The sequence below is a fragment of the Tauraco erythrolophus genome, chromosome 1 (genome assembly GCF_009769465.1).
Source record: "Tauraco erythrolophus isolate bTauEry1 chromosome 1, bTauEry1.pri, whole genome shotgun sequence".
Lineage (NCBI taxonomy): Eukaryota > Metazoa > Chordata > Aves > Musophagiformes > Musophagidae > Tauraco > Tauraco erythrolophus.
This window is the reverse complement of record NC_141465.1, coordinates 33,505,278-33,533,045: the sequence shown is the minus strand read 5'-3', so window position 1 is coordinate 33,533,045 and position 27,768 is coordinate 33,505,278. Positions and strand designations below refer to the sequence as shown.

Sequence of the window (27,768 nt, the reverse complement as noted above, 5' to 3'; positions counted from 1 at the left end):
CTTCACCCTCCTTGGAGGCCTCTCAATTCTACAACAGAGCATGCTTTTGGAGCGTGTTGGTCTTTGCCCTCTAGAGGAATGATGTCTAGGTGAAGTGCTGTGTCAGGCAAAATCATTTTCTCCATGAAGCTCAGAGTGTGAGGACTGGAGGCACTGAAAGCTTGTTGAGGACTCTGAGACCTTTTCTGCTGAAGTCTTCTAACCCTTCTTCCACAGGCCTTGTGTTTCCTTGGAGCACACAGGAAGTATGCATTAGCTGGTTTGTAAACATTTTTGTTGCCTTTTATGTAAGACTGTGGAATCCCTCCAGGTGGGCCCTACTTCGAGGAGACAAACTAGATACATAGGATACCTGCTGTGCTGTCTGCGTCATCTCAGAGTGCACCTGAGAAATGCTGGGCCAACTCAGACAGAAGGCTAAGGCAGATTTTTTTCTTTTTTTGCAGCAGAGAGCTCCACAAAAACATCTGGGTTGAAGCTCTAGTGCAGTTGGAGTTTATTATTTGGCGCAGTTTTTTAATCTTGTTAATTTTGTTTAAATTTTCTTTTTGAATGGAAAATGTTTGTATTGTTATGTAGACATAAGTAATTAATTTGATTTATCAAGCTCAAAAGCAATAGTCCATGCAAAAGACTGAAACTAAAGAGGAAAAAGACTGCTGTTTTATTTTTTGTTGTTGTTCTGTGTACCTGTCACTTCTAGTGAAGTGCTTTTAGTTCTGCTGCCTCTGGCAGCCAGCTGTTGACATAGACAGGGGCTGTAAGAACAGATTGATCCTGTGACCCGTGAGAATTTCTAGGCAGAAAAGCCATTCGTTGTAGGGCTGTCGGTCATCTGTGGCTGATTTCTGTTGAAACTGAGGTGGACCCAGGAAGCAGGCATACAAATAATTTCTCATCTCTTACTAAGAGCTTGCCTTTTATTCTGTATTCTTACAGAGTTGTGATGAAGTTTTCTAGTTGTAGCAGGAAAGCTTGGTCTGTCTGAAAATATTCTCTGAGGTTTTTTGTTCTGTGGTGAAGCAAACGGATTGTTGCATGAGCAGGATTACAGATCATTTGTCTCAGCAACAGCCTTACATTGTGAGGTTCTTTAGTGTATTCACTTCATTTGCACTATACAGCAATAACTGTTTTTTACTTGTTAGCATGTCTAATATTTTACTTGGTGCCGTGAAAAAAAGCTCAAGAGCATCAATATATCCTCCTCACAGTTTCTAGGTGGCATGTGGATGTTACCTGCTTGCGCCTGTTCTCTGGGTAAGAAAGGATGTGTAAATACAGCGTGAGTCTCTTACCCGCAGCCATAGAGAGTAGCCCAGAGTCATATGCTGAGGAAAACAGAGAAGGAAGCTGGTATCCTATATCATAAATGTATCTGCCGTGTTTTTCACTGGTGATTGTGAATTGCCAACAGTTAGCAGCAGGCTCTGAGAGTTTTATGCCTTGTGACAAACCTGGAGACTTCCATTCCAGCTGTGGATGTTATATGAATAGACTAAACACATTTGAGAATACCTTTCATCTGGAAAGTGAAAGTGTTGTCCAGGACATCACTGAAGGCAGTTGGTTGGGACAGTTCTGGCTGACTTGGTCACAGACTTCCTCAGTGACCGTGGGGTGAAGTCTCACTGATGCTCCAACTACAGTGATTCAAATCTATCAGGGTCTGGCATAGCTATCTTCCAGAAGGAGATTTTGTTCTGCTTCAGAACTGGTCAGTATTAGTGTACACAGAAATATGTCCTGTAACTTCAGAGCTGGCATATTTTTTGTGGTACAGTCATGGACCTTTCAGAAAGTCCTGGACGTAGAAACTGTTGTCACTTTTACTAGTGAGCGGTTGTTACGTCCAGGAGCTCAGGACCCAAGTGATAGATGTGTCATGAATTTGAGGGATGGCTTTCGCCAACTGTGTGTTCTGGCATGGCTGGTTTGCAGCTGTTACTTGCTCCTGTGTTACAGAGTTGGAGTTTAACCCTTAAGTTAAAGCGTGCAGCTGACCTTGTAGTAAACACCAACACACTACCCACACACTGCCATCTCTTCCTCTTTTTGAAACTGAGTTTGTTCACTAAGGGTCAGTATAGGTGATGTACCAGAAGATACCCAGACAGTTTGCTTCTTCGGTATCCAAAGGCCACCAGTATGAATATGGACTGGATGTTCTCATTTGGGTTGCGCTAATGAGAGACTGTCTTTGAGAATGACTTAGAAAGGAGACATGACCATTCAGGTTGTATGAAATCAGAGTTTCTTCTTGTTCCCTTGGGAAATACTGTGAAGTAAAAAGTTGGAAATAAATTCTTTTGGATATTATGTAAACCACTTAACAGCAGTAGATGGAAAAGTACATTTAGCTGATAGTCTGATCGAGTTTTGAACAATAAAATATCCATGAGCTCACCCTCATTTTGTGTATTGAATAGAAGTGTTCTTTCTTGCTGTGTTTAATCAAGATGTTACATCTTATGTGTAGTGATAAAAGGGAGAACTTCATGAAAGTGGTTTGGTGATGACAGCATCGAAGTGCTGGAGTTGCTCTGTAGGAACTGTGCTTTGTCTCCCAGTATTTGGAACATATTACATTGCAAGGGCTAATTTTTTTTTCAGGTCGTGAAAACAGATGGTGCTTCATTGTTTCAAAAAACACCTTCATAGGAGAACAATTGGTTTGTGTATCCTGTAAAGGATAAAGGCTGTGGTATCATTCACAGAATTTTTACTGAAATTGCATGCCTTATTCAGTTTTTGCTTTCATAGTTGACTCTTCAATGCCTGTGTTTGTCAATTTTCTGAACATTGTTTTGTTAGGTACTGTTATTTTATAAATATAAGGTTTAAAAGTGGTCCTTTTCAGTTGTGTGTCAGCAGACAGATTTGTTGTCTTTATTAAGGTGCCTGCCTTTCAGAGGGAAACCAAAACTCTTTTGACTTTTCCTCTACTTGTGGTTTTTATAGTAAACTTGAAACTTGTTCTCCAAGATGGTACAGCTATGTAGTTTGGTTTCACAAACCTTCTTGAAGAAAACAAATGCAAGTGCATCACTTTCATAATGCTTTTTGTCTGGAGAATAGAATTTTTGAGTCTTCTGTGCTTAGTTAATGCTTCTGTTACTTGGCGTGTACTTTTATTAAACCCTAGTAGTTTACTTTTGCTCTTTTTGTCATCATTCTTTTTAGAATTTGTGCTGAAAGCCGTATCTTGGAAGTAAAGACAAATAGAATTTTACTTATAGAATGTGATAATGCTCTCCTACCATTTTGTGTGTTACTTGAAGCTTCTATGGCCTTCATCTTTGGGAAAGATATATTTGTACTCACAGTTTGCTTTCAGCACTTAGCGTGTATGTTGCTTCATTTACTTCTCTTAGGACTGAATCTTGTAGTAAAATCCTCAGTAGGTTCTTTTGGTTGTATTCAGTCTCATACCTTGACCTTTGTAGTCACGAGGACTGCACTTTTGTGTGAAAGGAACTGTCAACTGAAAGCCCTCTCTAGTTGAGATGTCTAGTATCTCATGATACTATTAAATGCAGTAGTTGTTTTAAACATATCATGCATCACAGAAACAAGTCTTAAAAGCAATTTTGCCAATTTAGTATTCTGTAATCCTAGTTGCTACACTTTTTTTTTTTTTTTGAAGGACTTTCTTTAAAATTCCCGCCAGTCTTTGGGTTTGTCAGTTATGCCGTTTTGATTTGATGATGTCCCTCTGTTGGTTCTGCCTACAGTTGTGCTGCTTTTTAATATCAGAATCCTTTTGGGAAGGAAGGACAGTTTTTATTTGCAGTTCATCTTGCAGATTCATAGTAGTATGGGTATTTTGATACTTTTCTGTAACCTTTTCAAACTGAAAAACATGCATATGCTTTATTCTAGATTGTGAAGTGGTCAGACTATTGTTCACCATTGGCCTATAAACCTGGTGAGCCTTATAAGTTAATTGCTGAAGCAAGTGTAGATAATTTCAGTAACCTTGGAATAGCATTCATGGAAGGCAGGCTTCAAATGGATAACGGAATGGTACCTCACAAGATTGTTTGTAAGTATCTTCACAAATTGTTTTTAATGGTAAAACATGTTTTTTAGGACTGCGCATATAGTCTTTATACCCACTTTAAAACCCATGCTTTTATTTTGGCACAATGTTTTCTTCCTATTGTCGATCTAGTCAGTTCATCACTCTCTAGCACTACTCTATTTTATACTGGATACTGTCAAACATAGAGATCCTTGAAAAATTAGACAGCTCTTTGAGTGAGTTTCTCTCTTTTTAGAACGTCTTACGAATGCAAAAACAGATAGAAGAACGGTTCAAAAGATTTTTGGAATAAAACCCCCTCTTTTTCTTGAATGCCTCATGAGCTATTGCCAATAATTAACCTTAGTGTGATGAGATCTCCAAGTATCCAAGATGACATTATACTTTTACAAATGCATTAATGTATAAATGTCACAAAGGTGAAGTTAGGAAATATTGTTTCTTTAAGTCTTGTCTGTTAGATTAGTTTAATCTGTTTGAAAAAAAATACAGAAGGTTTTAGGCAAATGTTCTCTTTTTTTAGATTTGAAATAAAAGTGTATTCAAAGATAGACATAGATTGAGAACAGTTGCTGTAATTTGACCGCCTTAATCATTTAGATCACAGAGAAAAGCTCACAGATGCTTTCTAAACAGGGAAAGGGATAACCAAAGGAAGGAGAGTGGTGTCATTGCTATTTGAATTTTTGGTAGGTGGTTTATTTGTTTAGGAGATGATCTTAATGATGTCAAAACCATGAGCCATTGTATCCTCATTAGTTTAATAGTTTCAGCTAAGGCAGGCAGGGAGTTCATGCCTGATTCCACAGAGAGGAGAAGGAAGTAGTTGTGGTTGTACTTGTAACATCATTCTTAAACAGAATTGTTGCTGGGCTGTGGGAAGTTCCAAGTTTTACCTCCCTTTGCTGCATGAAATTTGAATGTCTTTTTTCCAGCACTGTTCTAAAAGTGCCATAACATACAGTCTGTAGGGTATTGTAGAGTAGTAGCTCTCAGGTAAGTAGAGCTATGCTTTTTTTTTTTTTTTTTTTTTTTTTTTTTTGATTCAGCAACAGTCTTATTTCTTCCTGCCTGGTTGTATCTTCTCATCTGTGTTGATAAAACTGTGAGTCACATAGAGTGACAAAATAATGATTTGGGCTACAAAAAAATCCTCTTCCTTCCTGCCCCCAAAAAAAACAAAAAAGTGATTGGTGGTGGGTTTTTTTTTTTGCTTTAGTTTTTTTTGTGTTTGGTTGTGGGAGTTTTTTGTTTCTGCGGTTGCTGGGTTTTTTAATGTATATCATAGTGGATTGGCAGAAGTCAGGGAATGGCAAAACTGAGAACAGCTCACTAGGGTAGGAATATACTCACAAATGTATCTGATGTGAAACTCCTATCTCTTGGTGCTGTTCTGCAAAAGCATTCACGCAAGGAGGGGATGCAAGCTGGGAGAGTGCCCTGAGGCATTTACTTTTCAGAGTGTTTTCTGGCTCATTTTGCTTCAGGTGCTGCACGTGTACTAGAACTGCTCCAGGAGAACAGGCTGATGGAGGCTGTTGATGGAATAGGATGTAGGCTGGTAGCTGTGAAATTCTCCTGGGATGTGAAAAAAATCTTGCTTCAAATTCATTTTCCAAACTAGGCGAAGGGGATATAATTTCAAGGGAATGCAAGTGTTGTTAAACGAAGAAAGTGGTTGAACTTGGATCTGGTGTATTGTGTGTCAGTTGGCTACTTTGTTAATCAAGTTTGTCACTAAATTTCTTGAAGAAATCAGAAACAAAAATGTAGGAAGTTTATTTGGCCTTATGGAAGTGGAGAGGGATTCAGTAAAATTTTGCAGAGTTTGATTTGAAATATTTTCATGGCTCTGCAGCTGAAAAAAAATTACCTTATGAAGAGTATTTTTTTCTCTCCTCTTTCATATTCGGTTTTCTCTGCCAGTTTCATACTGAGGATAATCATCTTTGCTCTTCTTTTCTCACTTGTGTTTGCCAGAAATTTTTTATCTTTGCATTTTCACCCTTTTCACGGGAGAAAAGGAAGGTTTAACAATTCATCCTATTTCATATTTTTCCCTCAGATTCTTAGCTCCTAAGCCTTGCTATGCATGGGTATGTCTCCCTTTCTGCAGATTGGAAGGAGTTCAGATTTTTTTTACTCCCTTTCACTTGTGCCAAACTTTTATCTGCAGCATTCAGCAATGCAAGAGGCATGGTTCAATGTCTCCGTCTTACCCAATATCATCGTTTAATTAGCCTATTTCAAAATAGTTTATTTCAAAATAGCAGCAAACAATTTTCAACCTTGCCCTCCTTAAGAGACCAGTATTTTTCCAAAGGTACTTCCCTTGCTTTATTTTGTCCTTTTCTGAGGGCAGAGGGACAGGCAAAATGACAAGCTGACAAGGTGAATCATTTACGAGAACTTCCTCACCTTCCCACCCATAGACTATTGTTCCATTAAGAACGCATCTGCATTGTGTACAGTAGCTGTCATGTTTTACTTTTGTGCAAATGTTTTTGCACTTACGATAAATGTTAATTTGTTTAAATGTGTTGTGTAAATACAGAGTGTTGTGCTCTCGGTCAGACTTTCTTGAAACAAGAGTCATTAGGGTAAATTACTAGTGTTATGAGTGCAAATTTATTGTCTTCTTGAGGGGATGTAGGGTTTGGTAAGTTGAAGAAGTGAAATTCTTTCTATTATAGGTGTTTTATACTGAAATTAAATCTAAATCCTGCTATGGTAGTGATATTCCTCATAGCTCTTTTAATATAATTTTTATAACCACTTATTCTTTAACTCTTCCAGCTGTCCATTTACAGGAATCTACTCTGAAGGAGTTGGCACAGGTGGCACCATCTATAAAGGAGCAAAGTGTAAGCAGTACACAAATGGATGAAGTAACTCCTGATGCGACTACTGGGACTACTGCCAGATCAGGATTAAGAGTAGCTGAGTCTGCAGGACAAGGTGAAGAGGAGAAATCCAAGCTAGAGAAAGAAAGTGAACATGAAGATGAATCCAGCAGTCTATCTGACAAAGAGACAGGTTCTGGAGAACATTATCACTTGCATCTTTCCAGCTGCCGTGAATGCCTGCAACTTGAAAACAGTACTATTGAATCAGTCAGATTTGCCTCTGCAGAAAACATTCCAGAACTTTCTGATGATTGCAATAGCAAACTGGAAGAGATGAATGATGACTGTCTGGCAAGAGGAATAAAGAGAGTAAACCTTGCTGGAAAGCCCCCTAATGTATTGATTTATCTTGGCTCTGAAACTGCAAAAGTGGAATTTGAGCAGGTAAAATCAATCCTTCAGGAATGCATCGATACAGACAGCTACACCATTTACCAGCTGCATGAGGAACAAGTTCTGAAAGCTCCATGGATTGATAATTCACTGCTACTGATCATTGCCACAGAGGAGCCTATTTCAGAGGAGAACCACAAACAATTTATGAAGTTTTTATCTAAAGGTGGAAAGATTCTAGGGTTTTCTTCATCTTTTACATTTGATGGCATACAAATAAAGAGAAAAAACAAACTGAAGAGGACTGTTCATGAATTAGTGGTCTCTAAAATGGACAACACTGAAATTAAGTTAAATCTTTTGGTCAGTGGCTGTATTTTTGAGGAAGTGATGAAGGAAGATACCAGCAAAGTGAAGACATTGAGTCGATTAAATAATGCTGATAAAGATATAGTTATTGTTCATCTGACTTACGGAGACAGTGGAGGAGAAGCCATTCTTTCTCAGGTACTGTGTATGCAGAAGCATTCGTTTACTCATTGCTACATGATGTTGTGGTATGCCAAAAAGTTCACTTGTTCCCTTTGCATGCTCTTGGGGATACTTGTCAAAGGGAGGTATAGATCGATGTGTCAGAGAACGTACAAGGAGTCTGAATGCAGAATGGTTTTCACTTGATCCTCAGGAAGCTTGAAGAATGGTAAAGAATGTCACTGTAGTTCCACTTGTTTTCGCCATATTGCCGTCTACATGTAGATCATGGAAGGTCACAGTGAGTGGTAGAGGAGAGGGAAGATTGGCATAGTAAGCAGGCATCTTCAAGAGCAGAGCTATCCTTTTGTGCCTGCTACAAGTTGTGCAGTGGTACAACAGTGCATTTTTCAGATTTTGGGAGGTGGGAACAGGAAGAGCTGAGCCGTTGGTGGACTCGGGGTGAAAGCTTGTACTGGGAAGATTAAAAAAAAAAAAGTCCTTTTAAAAATATGAGCTGTGGTGAAGCAGAGAGTCAGGAGAGGATGTAAAATAAATCTTGCAAGAAACTTGAAAGACATCTTCCCTTAAAGTTTAAGGTTAAGGTAGCCAGCACTTCTGGAAATCGGGCTAGTGAATGAGAGAGTCCCAGCCTCTATTACTTGTTGCATGCCACGTCTAGAAAAACTGCTGTACAACTCTTGCTTGAGCAAGTAACTACATAACAAAGGTTAGTCTCTGAAATGCCATTGATTTAGGTTTGTTGGTTCTTTTATTTTGCTAGTGTTGCTACCATTTTCTCAGTTATATTCTCTTTGTATCTTAGTGTTGGGAATGAAGCAAACCATTTTATGGTTTCTTCAGCAGTGTTTTGATTAAGGCTAATTTCTAGATGGATGATGTTCATGCCATTGATCTTGCTGTTCTGTCATTTAAAAAAAACCCTTATTCAACTGGAATGCATTTTTTCTATTCACTATCAAATTTAAAATTCTAAAACTTGTTTTTCATTTTCTAAACCTTGACATGTTTTCAGTCAGTAATATATGCTCCTATTTTTTGTTTTTTCTTTGGGTGGAGCGGGGTGTGGACAATCTAGTCTGCTGGAAACTTGTTTTTTTGTTTCCTGAGTCTTTCTCCAGGCTATAAGCTATTAACTGTTTAACATTCTGCACCTAACAAATAGCGCAGAACACCTGGAGGACAGAAATGAGGAAGTCTTGAATGAGCAAAAATCTTATTCGTTCCACTTAAGAATAATGATATCCCTGCAAATAGATACCTCTCCAGTGTTACAGTATTGTAATCTTAGTTAAACAAACAAACAAACAACAACCAAGCAAAATCCACACCTCCTCAGAGTTAAGCAACAGATAAGTTCAAGTATTGATAATCTTTTTTTTTGTTATTGTTACTCTGTTTTTCTGGATAATGGATGAGGAAGCTTCAATGGCTGTGTTAAAGGTAAATGTTGATCACTGATTATTTAAATATTCATAGATATCTGGCTGAAGTTTCAAGTGATAGAAAGGCTCATAAGAGGTACCATTAAGTTTAGAAAATAAGTCTGTACCCTGGAAGTATATGTCCACCTGCGTGTATAACCTGTGCCATTAAATCTAAAGAGATTTCAGCCATTTCATAGTTAAACTTTTAAAGTGACCCTGAAGGCAACTTGCACATTTTGAGTTAGCCTCAGTAGAAGCAAAGGTAAACATTTTATTTTTAGCATGGCTGTTCACAATTACATAATTTCCATTACTCTGTCTTTGCTTTCAAGCAGCACATTGAGAAAAGCGGAGCAAGATTTGTTTACCAGTATTGAAGTAGATGAGGAATATAATGGAGACATAGCTAAAGAATCTTTACGAAAGATTCTAGGACCTATTTTGACCAATATTTTAGTTACAGGAGAACTTTCTCAGGAATCCAGAGCACTCAAATTTAACTGCTCACATATCGCGTAGCATACACTCTTCTAGCAACGATGCAATTCAGAAATATTCATCAGGCTTCTTAGAAGTGTTTTTTTTCTCTTACCAGTTTATCAGATTAAAACTGCTAGCTTTTTGGAAACTCTGTTATACATAGTAGCATGTTTATAGCTTTTTGTAGGAAGCTTTGCCACCCATGTGCTGTATGCTTGTACTAGAAAATTGATTAGACACTGTTGCTATCCATTTCTGCAAGTTCCATGGTAAAACCTGCTTGCTGTACTGTTTAAATTGACCCTTTTGCTGTAGTAAAACTTAATACTGCAGAGGTTTTCCCCAGAAAAAGGGCATTACGGTATAGCTTCAAAAATCAGATTAAAAGGATTAGTGTGTCATTTTATAATTTTAAATGACTTCCAGTCTGGATTTGAAAAGCCTTATTGTTTTCTCTTCAGGGGACTGACAGTGACATCGGCTATTAAATATTCTGTCACAGAGGTTTTTTTTCTCTTTTTTCTGTACTCTTCTGTTCTCCCTCCTCCATTTCAGCATATTTCCCTGGATTTCAATAAAGTAGATCTTATATGAAAGAGGAAGAATATCATTAAAACCTGCAAAATTGGAGAAATGAACAAAGATAATAGCTTGTGATTTTCATTAAATGAATATGCGAATAGTAGGGTACAAAGGCTTCTAAATATCTTGGAACACTTATTTAAAAACAAACAAAAAACACCAAACACAAAAAACCCACACCAAACAAACCAAAAAGGAGGTCTAGGAAGAATTTTTTTTTTCTTTTTTCCTCCATTTCTGTATTTCGTTTTTTAAGCATCTGCTTCAGCCCTGAGAAGTGGTTCTTTACAAGGTGATGTTCTGGGGTTCTTAGTTCTCTTTCAGGCAAGCATTTTTTTTATCTATCTGCACTGCTTGCAACTTAATTCATGTGACACAGTAAGGACTTGCTCAGCCTGAGTTCTACGTATCTTGTGCAACTTCTGACAAAGCTCTTTCAATTTTAATGTAATTCTACTCTTGTACAAGCCAGAATATGACCAATATTGCTGTTGGTTCTAGGTTGCCAGCAGACATGAAAAGCAGAAGGAGAAGTTTAAGTTAGTAAATACAAGTTTGAACAACTCCTCCAGGAGAAGACCAGTTTGTTAACAAGGAGTATTCTGTGTAGGTTTCGGAGAAAACTTTAGTGTACTGGCAACTGTGATAACTGAATTGGAAAATATAAATATATAGATATTCCCTAGTTTGTTAGGATAATAAAGCCCTACTTGTGTAGATATGATGAAGACATGAGAAACTTTTAAATTGCACTAGTAACATTGGATGGTTCAGCAACTACAGTCAGAAGAAAGCTGCTTTTGGAACTGTTGTGTTTATCTCTCTCTGCCAGGCAAAAATGTGTAATACCAACAAAATATTTTTTTTTTATTATTCCATTTGCACATATCCTGGCAGGCACACTTGGAATTGGATATTAATTCTATGGATGTCCAAACTGAAGAGGATTTTAATTTGCTGAAGATAAGCAATACCAAGAGATACGAAGTTCTCAAGGAGATCCTGATATCACTTGGCCTGAGTTGTGAATTGAGTGAAATTCCTATGTTAACACCTGTTTACCTTCTCTCTTCTGATGAGGTAAGGCTTCTGCTTACATTTCAGTTGTTTGAGATTTACCTTACAAGACCAATTCAGTGTTCGCTTAAATATGCCTTGTTTCTTATGTGGTATTTTTGTTTGAAGAGGTTTATGTATGTGTTACAGGTAAGCAAAAAGTTTAATTTCTACTCTGTTGCTATTTTGTTAGCTGCTAGTAGTAGTTTTGAATTTAACCACGGGGAAACTGTGCAGAGTTAACTTTTCAGATATATTTGCTCTATTTCTGTTAAGAACTTTTATACTTATTTGCATGCTTCTGCAATACCAAAGCACAAGGCTGTGGTAAGCTACAGGAAGAACTGATTTAAAAGACAGGATTTGTTTTTCTTTTAAAATAAGGTAGAAAGTTCTGTATAGGCTAAGCAATAAAGATCAAACCCAAATTATGGAGAATGATGTTGTCGTGGGTTAGGCCGCTCTGGCAACCAAAACCCTACACAGTCGCTCACTCCCCCACCCCCAGGGATGAAGGAGAGAATCAAAGAAGAAAAAGAAAAGAGACCCGTGGGTTGAGATAAGAACAATTTACTACTACCGCTACCAATATATATATGTATGGATATGTACAAGGATAAATATATACAAACGAGTGGTGCACGGTGTAATTGCTCACCACCCCTTGACCGAGGCCCATCTCGTCCCAAAGCTGCAATCCCGAAACAGATGAAACCCGATACCGCAATCCCGGATGAACAGGAGGCCCCGAGACAGAGAGTTAGAGAGAGAAAGCACTCTGAGAGTCTGAAAGTGAGAGTCCTGGAAGGGCAAAAAGCCCGTCTTTCCGGCTGACCCTCACTTTTATACTGGGCATGACGCTGCATGATATGGAATACTAATTGGCCAGTTTGGCCCTCAATCTTAAGTCCAAGTACAAATCGTAAGGAGAGTCATGGACCCCCTGTCCCGGCTATACTCCCCCCTTATCCTGTTGTGCTCCTGCACACTGGCAAGAACACGGTAAGCTGAAAAGTCCTTGAGACCTCAGTGCCAACTACAAACATCAGCTTGCTATCAACATTCTTCTCAGAGCGAGCCTCTGAGTAAAACCAAAACACGGAGCTCTTCTAGCTGCTAAAAAGAAGAGCTAACTCTGTCCTAGCTAAAACCGGGACAGATGTGGCAGACCAAAACTGAAAGACCTGAGTCGATGGGGAAGGGTGTGTGATTACACAATGAAGAGATTTATTCCTGATGATGTCATAATAGTTCCTGGAAATGGGATAGCTTCTTGTAATTCAAATAGTCAGCTCACTGTTCTGGACTTCTCAATTTGAGACACTGCTATGAAGAATTGTGAAGAACATACAAAGCAGTAATTTTAACTTTTTTTTAAACATGTCTTCAAGTATATGAGAACCTTATTATATTGATCTGAAGAGTTGAAGCTGTAGGTGATTAAAAAGCAATACAGGCTACTCAGGCTCTTCAAGATTGTTGTTTCCAACCCATAGAGCACTATCACTACTTGCTTTTAGCATGCTTGTCTGATTCCTGCACCTTTTCTGTATCATCCTTACATTAGCACAGAAATGAGGTGTCTGTCTTTAGGGGAACTCACCTGTAGAAGCTCCTCCTTGGATGTGTTTTTTCTGGCAGTATCATATATAACATCCTTTCTTGGCTACGGGATCAATCAATGGACAAAGTGACATATTACAGCTGAATGTTTTTAAATAACTTGGATGATGTTTTAGATTTAGATTGTACTTTTCAAAGCACTGTTGATTAATCCAGAAGGTGGGTGTGATAAGCATAGCACAATTTATAGATTTGGAATGTGTGATACATGACTTCATTGTATGGCAGACAAGTCAGTAGCAGATCCAGGCAAACCGACTAAAATACTATAAATAGATGTATCTGTAAATTCAAATCTGCGTTTGTTTTCTATTTCTTGGAAGATACTGCCAAAACTTTCTACTGGTGCATAAAGTAATGCCCTTGTATAGCAACTCGGATTCCATGTAACAATTGGTCAAAATTAGGCAAAATGCAGAGAGCTTTTTTTTATTCCTCTCAAATGATTGCCCTTTTATACTTGCCAAACTCTGCCAGATCCACCTCCACTTTACGATGATGAAAAGGCTATTGGAAGTCCTTCTGTCCAGCCATCTTCTTGAAGCAGGGCTATTGCTGACACTAGATCAGGTCAGCCATGCCCTTTGTCTGGTTGAATCTTGAAAACGTCCAAGAATGCATGCTACAACCTGTCTGTGCAACCTATTCCAGTGCTGCTGTACCATTCCAGTGAATTTTTTTTCCTGATGTCCAGCCTGAACCTTTCAAGCTGCAATTTATGGCTGTTCATGCTTTACTGTATGATCTGGTACTACTGAGAAGCGTTTGGCTCTGTCATTCTTTTAATTCTCTTAAGTAGTTACAGGTTATTATTAAACCACTCCTTAGCCTCTTTGCCAAACTGAAAGAACTCAGCTTCCTCATCCTCTTCCTATGGGTGTGTTGTGTGCACCTAAACCCTTTGTGGTTGCTTTCCAAGGAATTCTAATTAGCAATTCCTTGCATAAGGTGAAGTCAGCTTTCCTGAGGCTGAACTCTCTTGCTTCCCTTCCTAGCCTTCCTCCAGATCTTGGATTCTCATGGTTGCTACAGCCAATGCTGCTGTCTGTGACCAAATTTAAAACAAGTTCTTCCCTGCCTGTGAGCAGTAAGTTAATAAGAATTGATTATCTCTTTGTATGACAGATGTGGAAACAAAACTAAAACTCATTCAACCTTTTTGACTAATATTAAATGTGCTCTATACAGAAGACTAGGAGTTTATTGAACTCATTATTTTTTGTTCTTTTCCTTCGCTCTTTTTTGATGATTGGTTCTTTCCTATGCACTTGCAATTTTCAAATGTACTGTGATGTTGTGATTTAACCCGGCTCGCCGCTAAACACCACTCAGCCACTCCCTCCCCTCCCCTCCCCTCCCCTCCCCTCCCCTCCCCTCCCCTCCCCTCCCCTCCCCTCCCCTCCCCTCCCCGGGGATGGGGAAGAGAATCAAAGGGGAAAAGGGAAGGAGGCTCATGGGTTGAGATAAGAACAATTAAATAATTTAAATAAAATTAAATAAAAAGTAATAATGATAATAGCAATAAAATAATAATAAATGATAATACATCATAATAATAATAATCTATACAAATAAGTGATGCACAGTGTAACTGCTCACCACTCGTTGACCAATGCCTGACTCATCCTGACTAGCAATCCCGAAACAGAGAAGTCCCGAAACCTAAATCCCAGAAGAGCAAGAGCTCCTAAGAGAGAGCTTCCCAATAGCCCTCATCTATATACTGAGCATGGTGTTGCGTGATGTGGAGTGTTCCATTGGCCAGTTTGGGCCTCCATCCTAAGCATAAGTGCAAATTCTAAGCTAGGAGTTGTGGGCCCTTTGTTCCAGCCATGCTCCCTCCCAGCCTGTTGTGCTCCTGCACACCGGCAAAACAGGGGAAGCTGAAAAGTCCTTAATGTCTCAGCACCAACTGTAAACATCAGTACAGTATCAACATTCTTCTCATAACAAATCTCATACTAAATCCGAAACACAGAGCTCTTCTAGTTGCTGAAAAGAAAACTAACTCTGTCCCAGCCAAAACCAGGACACATGAATTTAAAAAGTTGGCAAATTTCTATCCAAACTTGCCATCTAGTGGCATATTACAGGTTGCAGGCTATTAGAGATATTTTTTCAATGGGTACTGTATAGTTAAAGTTTATACCAAAATTAGTTTTTAAATGTTGTTTTTCCACAGTTTTTTTTTTTTTTAAATGGTAGCTTTTCTGTTCTTGTATGTGTAATCATTGTTTCAATGTTTTTTGTTTTAGTCATGACATGCTTCCAGAACATTCTGGAAAGGAAGTTGCAACTCTTGTGTAAAAACTACAGTTAATAACGGAGAGATAGCATATTAAAATATGTAAGGAATACGTAATAGTTGAACTTTCTAGTAAGTTGTTTATTTTTCTTCATACATCATGTTCTACATAGGTCCTTTTGCTTTCCCAGAGAGCAAGGAGATACAAGAAACGTGTCTAGCAGGTGAATAATTTGAGGAAACATTTAAACTTGTTTTAAAATGAAAGTGAGTCAGTACTACTGGAAATGGAGATGGAGGAAAACTCTTGAAAGCTTTAGTACTCTCTAACTTCCTTCTTTTTTTCTCACTATTTGTATGGATAGCTTGTTCAGTACAGATCACTGCAGGAATATTGGATATTTCTTCCCTGAGAGAGTATTCAAATCACGCTTATCGACTGCAGGTGATTTTTGGATGATTTTCTTACACTTCCCTGTAATAAGAAATGCCATAATGAGTCAACTGATGATCAAACAAGCTCAATGTGCTGTTAGCAGTTGCCAGTAGTAAATATTTCAGCAAAAATGGAAGAATGGCAAATGCTCACCTCCTTGTTTCTGTGAGTTGACATTTCACTGATGATTCCCCCCACAAAGCTGGAGGTTGTATCTGTACCATTATGTTTAAAAACTACTGGTAGACCCAACCTTGTCAGAATTTTCTAACTAGTTTTAGAAACTGCAAGACTTTTTTTGCTTATGTGAAAGAAATAATTGGTTTCATTCTGCATTTTCTATGCCGTTAAGGGAAAACGTAGTTTGGTTTTTTTTGTGGTCAGTTTTTAATTCTCTAAATGTAAAGTACTAGTTTGTTTAGTTTTTTTCTTTCTGATATATTAGCTTCGATTTACCGTAGAGCTGTACTCTGTTCTGTGTGATTTTCTTGATTTCTCTTCCCCACCCCCTTTTCTCCTTTATCACTCCAGAATTTTCGTCAGGCCTATTTTCCATTATGTTGTGGACATCAAATAAAAGTTGCTCAATTTTATTATATGAATAAACAGCTTCTCTTGTCTTGGCCTACAATTCCTGAACAACCTGTGTCTTTTTGCATCATTGTTGCAATGCTGTTAATAATCCCACCAAATCTATTGTGCTGATTGGTTTCAACTTGATTATTAAGACTTTCAGATCTTCCTGTCTCCTCTCTGAGTCTTAGAATATGCCTTTGGTGATGTAATTTTTAGCTGCTTTTGACGAGTGGAGATTGGCTTCTTTTCTTCTTTTTTCTCTCCTTAGGATTCGCATTTTGAAGTTATAGTTTCCAGTTTATATAGTTATCATGTATCTTAAAATCACAGTCTTACTACATGGATTAAAAAAACCCAATAAACTATGAGCAGAACTGGCATTAGCTTTCTGAAAATTAGTGTAACTTTAGTATTTGAGGAGATAATTTCTTTAACTTCTTAACGCAAAAAAGCTAATTCTGGGGAGAAGAGTTGAATTTTGACTTTGTGTCCAGGATTTCATATACGTTATCTGTTACTTTTTTAAGTTTATGTATAATAAAAAATGGGGGCTATTTTGATGTATGAAGAAATAAACAAAGGTATAATTAACTTACACGTAATTAAATTTGAATGTAGAATCCTTTTCTTTGGAAAAAAAAGACTTGGAAAGGCAGATGTTAATATTTCATGAGGAGACAGGAACTTTGTAATGCACTTTTTACCTTTGGCAAATGAAAAGAAGATTTTAGTTTAAGGTGGAATGTAGGAGACTTGGGAAGAAATAATTAAACCTGGACAGTAGTTATGTTGAAAATTACACAATTAAATTTTATCACTCAAGAAAAATACGTTAAAAACGGGATGGTCAGACTTTTTAAAAAGTGATATATTGACTGTACATGGTTTAGCCAGACTAGACTTATGCTGCTGATATTGTTCTAAAACAGGCAGAGATTTCCAGCTGTGCTGTGTTCAAGTTGGAGATAGGATGAGTTGGAGGATGTGCTAAATAAGCACTGAATCTCATTTACTTTTAGCTGTTGAATATCTTTCTAAACTGTGGAAATTAATTTGATCCATTGTTACCACTGTTGAGGTGACAATACTTGGGTTACTTCTTAGCAGAAAGTTAAAATGTCAGATTGAGATGTCAAACTAGAAAATGTGATTTATTAAATTTTTGTGTGTGGTACAGTTTGCAAATACTGTTACTTCTGTGACTAATTCTCCTATCTCAGGGGTCTTCCTTTTTTCCGGCTTTTTCTTAAAATGTCCACAGACTCTACCAGTCTGAGATTGAAATTCTGGTAATATTATGGGTTCAAATTTGAATAAAAGCTCTAATATCCGTATAATGGATGATAATGTCCAACTGTTTAGAGATCTAGATCTTAGCATGTAGAATGATACTAGTCAATCCTCAGCTAGTGCTCGCTGCTTTTGGTGTTGAACGATTGCTATGATAGTGTGCACTTTTCATTCCGGATCTCGTTTCTCTTAAATAAAGTAGGGGGCCTGGAAAGTAACAGCACTTGAGGCAACTCTTTCATCACAAGACTTTTTACAGTAAGGCTTCCAAGTATGGTTTGCTTCAAATGCACACATATGGACATTTTAAAATTCAGTTAACTGGGAATAATCCATATTATATTGATGCAGTGCTACAACAACAATGAAGGCAGTGTTTGAACCAAGAGCAATGTAGTATGAAAGGCAGGTTACTTGCTGGTTAGAAGTTTCATTAGATCTGTACAACTTGATGACATTAAATGTAACTGTAGAGACAAGTATTGATACTGAAAGGCAGCACCTTTTTCTTTTGCTTTTTCCTTGATCTGGTGTAAAACAGTTAAGCAAATTGTAGACTTGTACATTGCTGTAAAAAGAAAATTCTGTGACTGTGGTGCAGAGTGAAGTCAAAGTGTTGAAACAAATGGTGATCTCTGTAAGCCTGCTGTCTGGCACCCATATGTTCAGTGGCAGCTTCAAGCATAGAGATCTGATTTTTTCTGCAGCTTTGCCTTTAAACACTCAAATACTTACTCTTTTGCATTACCATCTTAAAGGATAATTTTTCAGACATAAAGGCTAGGATTGTATTTTATTGCATAAGTTTCAGCGTAACGTCTTCTAGGTTTCAAAACAAGAATTCACTCCTTGAAGAATGAGAGAGATTTATCCGAATAGTGATTGTTTCCATTAGAAAATACATTACGCCCACACATTCACTGATCTGAAGCCTCTTAAACTCGACTACTAACTCCTCAGGCTGTGTTAGGCTGAGTCACTTTTTTCACGATCTTCCAAATGGATGGTGGCCAAATGATGAAATGTAATCAGTCTTCATTACTTCGACTCAGCTAGTAACCATCTTTTGAACAGTATGTTCTTCCAGAATAATAAACAGTCAATACAAACGTATTGGCTGAAGCTTGAAGTTGGGGGTTTAAACTATTGTTTACTGGAAGCAGAAGGAACAATTAAAAAGTACAACTGAACATACCTCTTGAATTTCAAACTTTCCTTTAAAGGAAACTTTGAGATACAGAATACTGCACTCACAAGGGTAATGCAGTGTGAAGACAACTTTGTGTATCTGAATAACTCTACACATTCTGCATAATTCTATCTGAATAACACTACAGCACAACGAGAATTCAGTCAGACCAAATTTGCATGTCTTGAGCTGCAGTTTTGATTCTGCGATGACATCGGATAGTTTTAAATTTCAAGTCCATTATGTCAGCAAAGAGAGTATGAAGTTACTTTATCCTGAATAAATCTTTCTTTGAGGATGGGAAATTTGAACTCTCAGCTAACACTGTACAGAACCCAGATTTCAGGGTACATTTTGAGACAATTATTTCTGAAATATTTCCATGCATGTTAATGTGTATTGTAGAACTTGAGATTCAACTGTGAAACCTCAGAGGTTTTTCTTAAATTTCCAGTCCTAAAATCAGGGATAGTTATACTGAAACTCCAAAGCCTTATTTTCATTGCTATCCAAGTTTTCATCCTTAAAAGTCAACCAAAAATGTATAATCTATAAAATAGGAAACTTGCTTATTTTCTCCTATCATCTTCAAAGTGTAAGCATTGTCCTTGCCTTTTTAGCTAGTAGGACAAAAAGCAAGAGCCCTTTGGAAGTGTTTATTCCAGAAAGAAAATTTGCTCTTTGCTCTAGCTCAGAAGTAACCCGAGAGCTGAGAAAAGTGTCGAATAAAAAGCACACCATGTGAGAGATCTGAAAAGAATCTGTTGATCACTGATAGTTTGTGTTTAACATGTTTTACTTTTGTTAACATATTATTTGTATTATTTCAAATGAACAGTGCATTGTTGCCAGAAATCCTTGTCTGTAATTGAAAGCTTTGCCAGTTTGTCTCTTGTCTACGAATGAAAATGTCTTTTATAGCAAAGTTGCTTCAGGAAAAAAAAAGTAGATACAACAATGTAAAAATGTGTGTTTGCTGGAATAGCTTATTCTTTTTGGGAAATGGATTTAATGTATGCCATGTGTGGAACTCTTTGCTGTTAAAAGCTGTGTTTCTACTAGGCTGGTTAGGCAATGCAGTGAGTTTGGCAAACCATTTGCATTCTGACAGGTAGTATGCTTTTTCTCTTAAGTGGCTTTCTGAAGAATTTATCTGTAAAACTTAACCCAAGGACTGATAACAAAGTACTGTCAATTAAAAAGAAACTTGTAATTTAACTCCATGTGTTTAGAGTTTTTTTCCATGATAAATTCAAAGTTACTTGTTGGCTTTGAGTTGCTTTGAGTTGCATGTGTGTGCAGGGAGAGTGGATTGGCTTTTGTTTGTTTCGTATTCTTTCCCCTCCACTCCTCCAATTAACTTTGTTTCTTTATAACAAAACTTGCAAACTCAGAGGGCTCTTGCCTATGATAAACCAAAACTATTTCAGTGTTGTTGTCATTCATTGAAAAGCTCTTCGTATCAATGTCTGGGTTCTAGTAATAATCCCGACTGCTGGTGTTTAAGCATGTGGTTCTGAAAGGAATGGCTCCCTAAGAGGGGATAGTTATTTGAGTCAGTGGCTTCTTTTCTTTTTTTTTTTTTTCCTCTCCATCAGCACTCAAGATGATGAAGGTACATATGGACCATATCCTGCTTTGACAGTTCAGAGCTCTCTTGGTCAGAAGAAAGCAGAAAGCCATTTTTCTGAGAGCTAATGCCACCCTGACTGAGGTGTGAGCCTCTACAGATTCCTGGTTTGTGCCCACTTCCAGAGGTGACAAGTTTGCCAGCTAAATTCTCTGCAGGTTCAGCATGGAAAAAGGCCAGTCTCAGAAGCGCTTAGGCTGCGTAGGGACTTTTTGAACACCAGCTGGGCATAAGAAGAGAGAGCTCAATGTCAAGGCAGAATAAATTGTAGAGATTTAAGCTGATGTGTTTTTACTTCACACTCATGAATGGCTAGAGAATGATTACGGTCAGTTACTGTGGCTTACCAAGCGCAGGGTAATTTCTCAGTCTATGTTGACTTAGTAGAGTAACTGAGAGAAGGGATGCTCCTCTGTTTTCTGTCCTGACCCTCTCTAACATATAGAGGGAGGTGAACTACGGAACTTGAAGGTAGGTGCAGCATGAGTGAGGATAGGTAGAGAGGGGAAGGGAAGGAAATCAGCAGATGGGAACTCAGTGGTTTTTGTTTCTCAGTATCTCTTGTATCTCAGTGAACAGTTTTGTGAAACTTGTTATACAGTCATGTAGTAGACGGAGGTGGAATACGTACTGTATATTTTAGTGTGTCTGTCTTCTTTCTCCACAGTCTTCTGCAATTCTGCTTACCTTTATTGCTGTAGTTGCCCAATAGATCTGCAAGTTCTTCAGTAAAATTTTTAAACTTTCGACTTCCAACTATTTGGTAGAGGTAAAAGCTTAACAGAAGCTGTTTCTATAGCAAATTTTGTAACATACGGTCCAGGACAGGATGCTTTTCAAAGCTTAGTTATATGCCAAGGCAGCCTGTCAGTCTTGCCTGGCAAAGAAGAGATGCTAGTGGGACTTCCAGTCTGCCTAGACACCCCTCTAACAGAAACACCCACCTTCTTCTGCTCCCCTCCCAGCTGGCAGGGAAAGTGGTAGTAAAGAGGCAGGAACCTGTGGGGAACTGAGTGTGTTGTTGTGAAGTGAGGAAAGGGATGTCATGGTGGGGTTGAGGTATGGGAGCTCGGAGATACAGGGTAGATGTGGTGGAGTGATACCTGCTCTGTGCGTAGCTGTGTAGGTGATCTTATGGGGAGCTGCAATGACATGAACAGTAACAGATAACTATAGGTTTGCTGCCTGGCACCTGTATTCTTCCCCACAGCTGAAAGAGGTGATGAAAGCATGACAAGGGAAGCAGCACACTTCTCACAGAAAGAGCATCAATGTGATATTGGGCTGGCTTCTTCATCTCATGACACCTCCCCACTCCAAAATAAGGGAGGTGGGCAGGGAAGGGCAATACTTTCCGAATTTTCAGGTCTCTGCAGTTGACTGGAGCCATGCTGGTCTCACTGCCTAGAACCAGGAGCAGGCCTCCCTCTGAAGAGGCTTAAAAGTGTCTTTTCTCAGCTCTCTTCAGATGCAGAGAGCTTGCTTGGATCAATGAGGATCATTAAATTGACATCTTACTTTGAAAAATTGTTTTGTTCTTAAAAAAACTTTTTGCCTATGCTGCTGAGAAGCGTTTAGCTGGCCCTGTTGAGAAAAGAAAGAGAGAGAGAGAGAGAGAAGAGATGTGGGAGATAGTGGAAATAGTAATAGTGACTGTATGTAGAAGACATGAAGAAAAAGACGAGGGCTTTTGCACTTAAGCTATGAGACACAGCTAAAAGAAACTAGACTTTCATGGCTCTCTGCTGGGAGACTGCTTTTTTTAGCCAATCTTATAGTGCAAAATGACTATGAAACTATAGATTTATTTCTTTTTACTAACTTTTGAGGCAAAATTAAAGTGTTCAGTAGAGATTGTTTTTTCCTGGGTGCTAACTCAGTAGTCCTGGCTGAGGATCTGACTGACAGTTGAACTTCGTTCATGCTTTCTCCTGTATTAGAAGGCTAATTTATATCTTAATTTGTTCACCCACAAAAATTTCTTCAGACTTCTCCCTGGATCTGTTTATTGAAGAAATTTGGCGTTTTGAGTTTGTTCACCAGTACCATGAAACTCCAGTATTGATCAGCGTCCCTGCCCAGCTGAGCTGGAACAGTGTTGTCATTGCATTAAAATCCCTGTGAATCTCTGCTGCTCTCAGAAGCTGGGTGCAGTTGTGGTTTTTTATACAGCTCCTATAGTAAGGGAAGGTGTCGTACCACTAGGGGTCACTTATGGGCTGGATTTAGATAGCACAGTAAAGCCAAAAATGGGGAAGGGATGGAAAACATTTTGCATATAGTCTATTGTATATAGATTTGCATTGGAATATCTGCATGTTTGCAGCGACTGCCCTGTATAATATTTCCTCAATTTTAAAACAGCATTTTAAATTACACAGGAATTGATGGTATGTAGTGTCAAAATACAGTAAAACATTTTAAGTTAAGAAATCTTGATGGGAGATGGAGGGAACTCCAAATGTGGAGCCAAGTAATTCCAGGTTGCTAAAGCTACCTTTTGCTTTTCTGTTATCTTCAGGGAATATTTACCATATATATGGGGGAGTGAGAAAGAGAAATCTGGCAAACATTCTCTTTATTGTACACTTCTCTAATTAAAAATGTATTTTCCTTCTTGCATGATAGCAGCAAGCACGCTGTTTATGTTAAACAGCCTGAATCACGTTCATAAGCCTGTAACAATAAATAGCATACTTATGTTGCACTATGGTTTGTAAACAACTTTTTGACTATGTATTGATGCAGTAAATGTTTTTGACAATCATTTGGAAAATGCAAGAAGCTTTGAGGAATGAAAGAAAATATCTTGTTTATAGCAATCTCCATAAAAAGGGTCTTTATGCTGCTGTGAGAACTAAAAGTTAATGCTTTTTGTACTGAATAGCGTTTAATCTTATTGTAGAGCTAGCTCTGCTGTGAAATTATTATGTGCTGGCATCTGACCAAAGTGCAACTCATTGAAGTGTATTCTATCATGTTTCAAGGCTTGCTTCAAGTCAGCGTGCATGGTACTTTATAACTACTTTCTTCAGTAGGCTTGCTCTTTCTGTATTGTAGAGAATGGAAAATTTTATTTCCTTTCAGAATTACTTATGTAATGTATATCTTAAACACTTGTCAGCTTGATGTTCATGTCTTTGCTAACTTCTCACTCCTGAAATGATAGAGTGAGAAGTTAGCAGTTGAGTACCCTTTCTTGAGTATAGGTCTCTCAGCAGGGAGCGTTGCTAGCCAGTGTTTGAGGCTGAGTTTTCTTAGTTTCAGTTTATCCTGGAGTTTGTAATAGGAATCTAATTTAAAAAAAAAAAAAAATCCACAGTAGCACACTAATCCAAATTCATGTTAGCTCTGTCTGACAGGCACACATTCTGTCTCAATGTGAAGGCTGTAATTAAAGTGACTAGTCTTGTATTTTGTTTCAGCACTCAAAGTTGTAACTTTGGAGATAAACCTTTTGGAGTCAGGGTTCAGGGTACTGCCTTTGAGCAGATGGGTGATTTGAGGTAGCAAGAATCCATAACTTGTGACAAACGCTCTGGAGATCCATGGTAATTTGGCATCAATTTGTTTGCTATGACCTCACTGGTAAAGATCTGACAAAAGTGGAGTATTTCCAAACATTAAAAACTTGAGATTCTCTGACTGTCAGCGGGGCCTGTGGCTAATTTATGTGAGACTGGGAAAATGAGAACAGGCTTGGCATCAGCTGGAGTCCTGTGAGATGCTATCACGTTACTGTTGCTCAGAAATGACGATACATTTCCACACTGAGAAATCATTGTAATGGTTATCTAACAATTTAATTAGTGCTTCTTTTGTATCTTCACTTTTAAACAAATTATGGCTAGATGATGTAAGATTATATATTCTGATTAAAGGGAAAAGTTGAATAAAAATACATAACTAAGAGGAAATAGAAGTGTCTACTTATATTGCTCTTCAAAAAAGATAAAACTACAAACTTTATCTGCAGTTAAACAATAATCTTATCAGAAAAAAAAATTATCCACAAACTAAAGCTTATTATTTAAGTTTGAGCTGAATTTATTTTGGAAAACTAAGATGGGAGTTTAATTAGAATTATTGTTGACTTAAAAGACATTCCAGTATTCTCAGAGTTTGTTGTTGCAGAAGACTGCAGAATAAATTACTAAGTATGACTTGGGTCAGCAGCTGATAGTGAAGACACTGACTTAGAGATTCTGTTGTATTTATCATTTGACAGTTCATTTTAACAAGTGATTTGGGGTTTCTGACTGGTGCAGTGGGAATGGAATTTGGCATGTGACTATCTGGATGACACGTTGCAGTTCTTACAGTGAAAAGCTGATTAAGGAACAGCTGTTAGCTTAAATCAGAAAGTTTGCTGTAGTTTCTACTACAACTTTTATGTGAAAGCTTTTCTTATTTGAGTTTTCGTTGGTCTTCACAACAAGTGGAATGTGTTCCAGTTTAATAAATCACTGTACTCAGTTACTTGGCAATTGTAGCGGTGACATTAATTGCAAAGGATTTACATGAATATTGAAGCAACATTTTCTCAGAAGGAAAAAAAAAAGAATAAATCTTGTTCTGTCTGTTTTCATGGTATCTGTATTTTTCTTCTGCCAGTAAAAGTATCCTCTGTAAAAGTGCTGTGTAGCTAAGTCAATCAGGACAACCTGTATTCTTATAGCTAGATTATATAGAACTGTACTTCACAGGATTACCTCATTTAATTTTAAGATTTCAGCAGTAACTGTTTTATCTGTGCCAGCATTTCCTTGTGCAAACACTAGAGTATCTACAATGGGGATGAAGTTCTGTACTTAAGTATGGCACTACGTCTGTATATAATTATGTATGTAGACTTGTGTAAGTCTGTGTATGTGTGTTAATATGTGTATTTTTAAAATGTCTGTATGTAATCTTATTTTATTAGCCATATTGGCAACCTCAAGTTTCAGAAATTAAGTAAAGTCTTCTTTCTTTACCCTGTCCTTAATAAATGCACGATATAGTGGAAATTATGATAGTGACACAGACCCAGAGAAGACAACTGGCCCTGGAGAAGAACTCCAGCCCAGAGAAAAGCTGGGATGCAAGTTTTTCATCTAGTGTGTAAATTGGAGCATGCTCCTTGACTGATGAGGGAAAGAACTTTTTTGAGGGAGAAAAACCTCAGAAGGAAGAGCTAGTGGATCTAGTTTGATACCAGATGAAAGAGAAGACAGACAGTCTGTGGGAGGAGGAGAGAGGGGAGTGGGGCAACAGCTGAAGAGATAGAGGTAAGGAGCAAGACTTGATCATATAAGAACCAACTTGTTTTACTGCATTTTCTGGTATTCCCTACAGCTGCTAGTTATTATAATGCATATCTAAAAAATTTAGCTATAAAATCTGTGCTACTTTGGACTGATTGGTTCACTAGGATGTAAGATACCGGACAACATTTGATTTTTACAGCTTGCTTTATTGAGAATCACTTTCCATATCCAGTGTATATTGTTTCTCAAGTGTGTACTAAATTGTACTGTTGAACTTCTTAAATAAGTATTACTTCAGAAAACATTTCAAAATATCCTTCTTAATTTGTAAAAACTGAATAAATGTATAATTAAAATAATTGTTAAGGCGGAACCTTAGCAGGATTAGTATTGAGAAGACAAGTATGGACTGTCCTTGCTTGTTGTAACATGGATAAGAATCCCTGCTGCAATTTAAGAGTAGTAGTGGCCATAATAAATTTACAATTTTGTACATGGTGACATCTAAGATTCGAAGACAGAACAATGGATAATTTAATAACTCAAGTCTTTAGAAGTGAGTAAACAGACTGCTGAGTCTCAAAATATTCTTCAGACAAACAACCTGCATATAGGTTTTTTGCTCAGCTTCTTGCTCTTCAATATAGACTTACTATAAAGTGAATACCATGTTTTAACAACTTCAGAGAGAGAATCTAAATAAAGATAAGGTGAGTTTTATTTGCCAAGATCCAAATGTGAAGGGAGATTACGGGTGTAATGTGTATTACTGAATAGTATGCATACGTTTCCTTTTTTCTGTTTGTCCTGTCTTTTTTGATTTTACACTTGCAAGAAAGTAATTGGTCATCATTTCTTTGTAACTTACCTCTCACCTGATGAAGTAGGTCATAACTTCAGTAGAAAAAGTTACATTGTTCTCATAATAAAAGTTATTTGAAAGGAAGAGCAATATTCAGTTAGAGAAAGCCTATCACCATTTCCTCTGCTTTAAAGAACTATACCTGGATGTTCTCTATCTATTGTATAAAGATAGCTTTAGAAATTGAAAAACATCTTAAGTTCCTCTGAATTTTAAGATAGAGGTAAGTACTTTGTGGGAGCATGTCTCAGTGTTTCCATGTAATCAAAATCAATGAAAATTAATTCCAGAGGTATTTCTGAAATTCTATTGCAAGATAAGGAAAAATATTTTTTTTGATGCGTAATCGTTAAGATTTAAGTAAAAAATTACAAATTACATGATTTGACTTTAGAATTCATTACATGAAGTAAGCAATTATCCATGCATTTTTCTGGTCTGGAAGATATACCTTTTTCCTTTCCAAAATGGAATTGTTGGTATTACGATTGGTTCATGTACCGCAGCTACCTGACAAGAACAGTAGCTGCAGAGATAAGTTATCTAATTAGTTTTCCATTTTTTTTTGACTGCATTTTGCATGTTGCTTTATTAGTACAACATATTAGCTGATGTAAAAGAAAATACAGTAGCTGAAAGCAAATGTTTATTCTTATTTTTTGCTTCCTAGAGAGAGGGGCACTTTCCCAAAGTTACCATAAACAGTATGAGCTGCAAATTACCCTAATGTTTGAACTGCTTGTTTGAGTTCCTGAGGTTTTGTTAGAAATACTTGAAAACATTTTAAAGTAGTACTTTTGTCCTTAGAATACTTCTGTCATTATTTTAAATGAGGATAGTTGATATCAGGAATGTTTCCAACCGAGTTCAAAAGATTATTTGATCTTTCATGGGAGAATACTTCATCGGAGCTGTAAGGCATATGCTCTTTGACTCACAAATTTTTGTGATGTAGACTGCTGGAAGAGGAGATAGTTACCTTGTGCTTGCTGTGTTCTTGTGCATCTGCTGCTGGCCACTGTTGGAAACTACAGGCTTAAAGGGCCGTATCATATTGACAGAGCTGCTGCTTTGTCCTTGTGTTCATATCGTTTGAGCAGCAGCAGCTTTTGACAAGAGCTGCCGCTTTCTGCTATGTGTTAGTTATTTTGTCATTTGAAAGAGAAATTCGTCAGCTCTTGCAATTATGGGAAGCTTTTCCTTGTACCTGTTTTAGCCATAGGCAACATCTGGAAAGCAACAATGTTTAATTTGGTATTTCAGTCAAATGGTTGTATGAATAGCTATGCTTTTGTTATCTCTGGAGCAAGCATTTCCTTTTGCAGGTGGGAGTGGACTTCAGTCTTC

At 37.6% G+C, this 27,768-nt stretch overlaps 1 protein-coding gene across 1 annotated transcript in view; it reads left to right on the top strand.

Annotated features, from left to right (window-relative positions):
- HLCS (holocarboxylase synthetase) overlaps window positions 1-27,768 on the top strand; it is a 123,484-nt gene that overhangs the window by 5,649 nt on the left and 90,067 nt on the right. Inside the window, 3 exon segments of the mRNA XM_086618137.1 lie at window positions 3,883-4,045; window positions 6,842-7,791; window positions 11,163-11,345. Of these exon segments, the coding sequence (XP_086474263.1) occupies window positions 3,883-4,045; window positions 6,842-7,791; window positions 11,163-11,345 (1,296 nt within the window).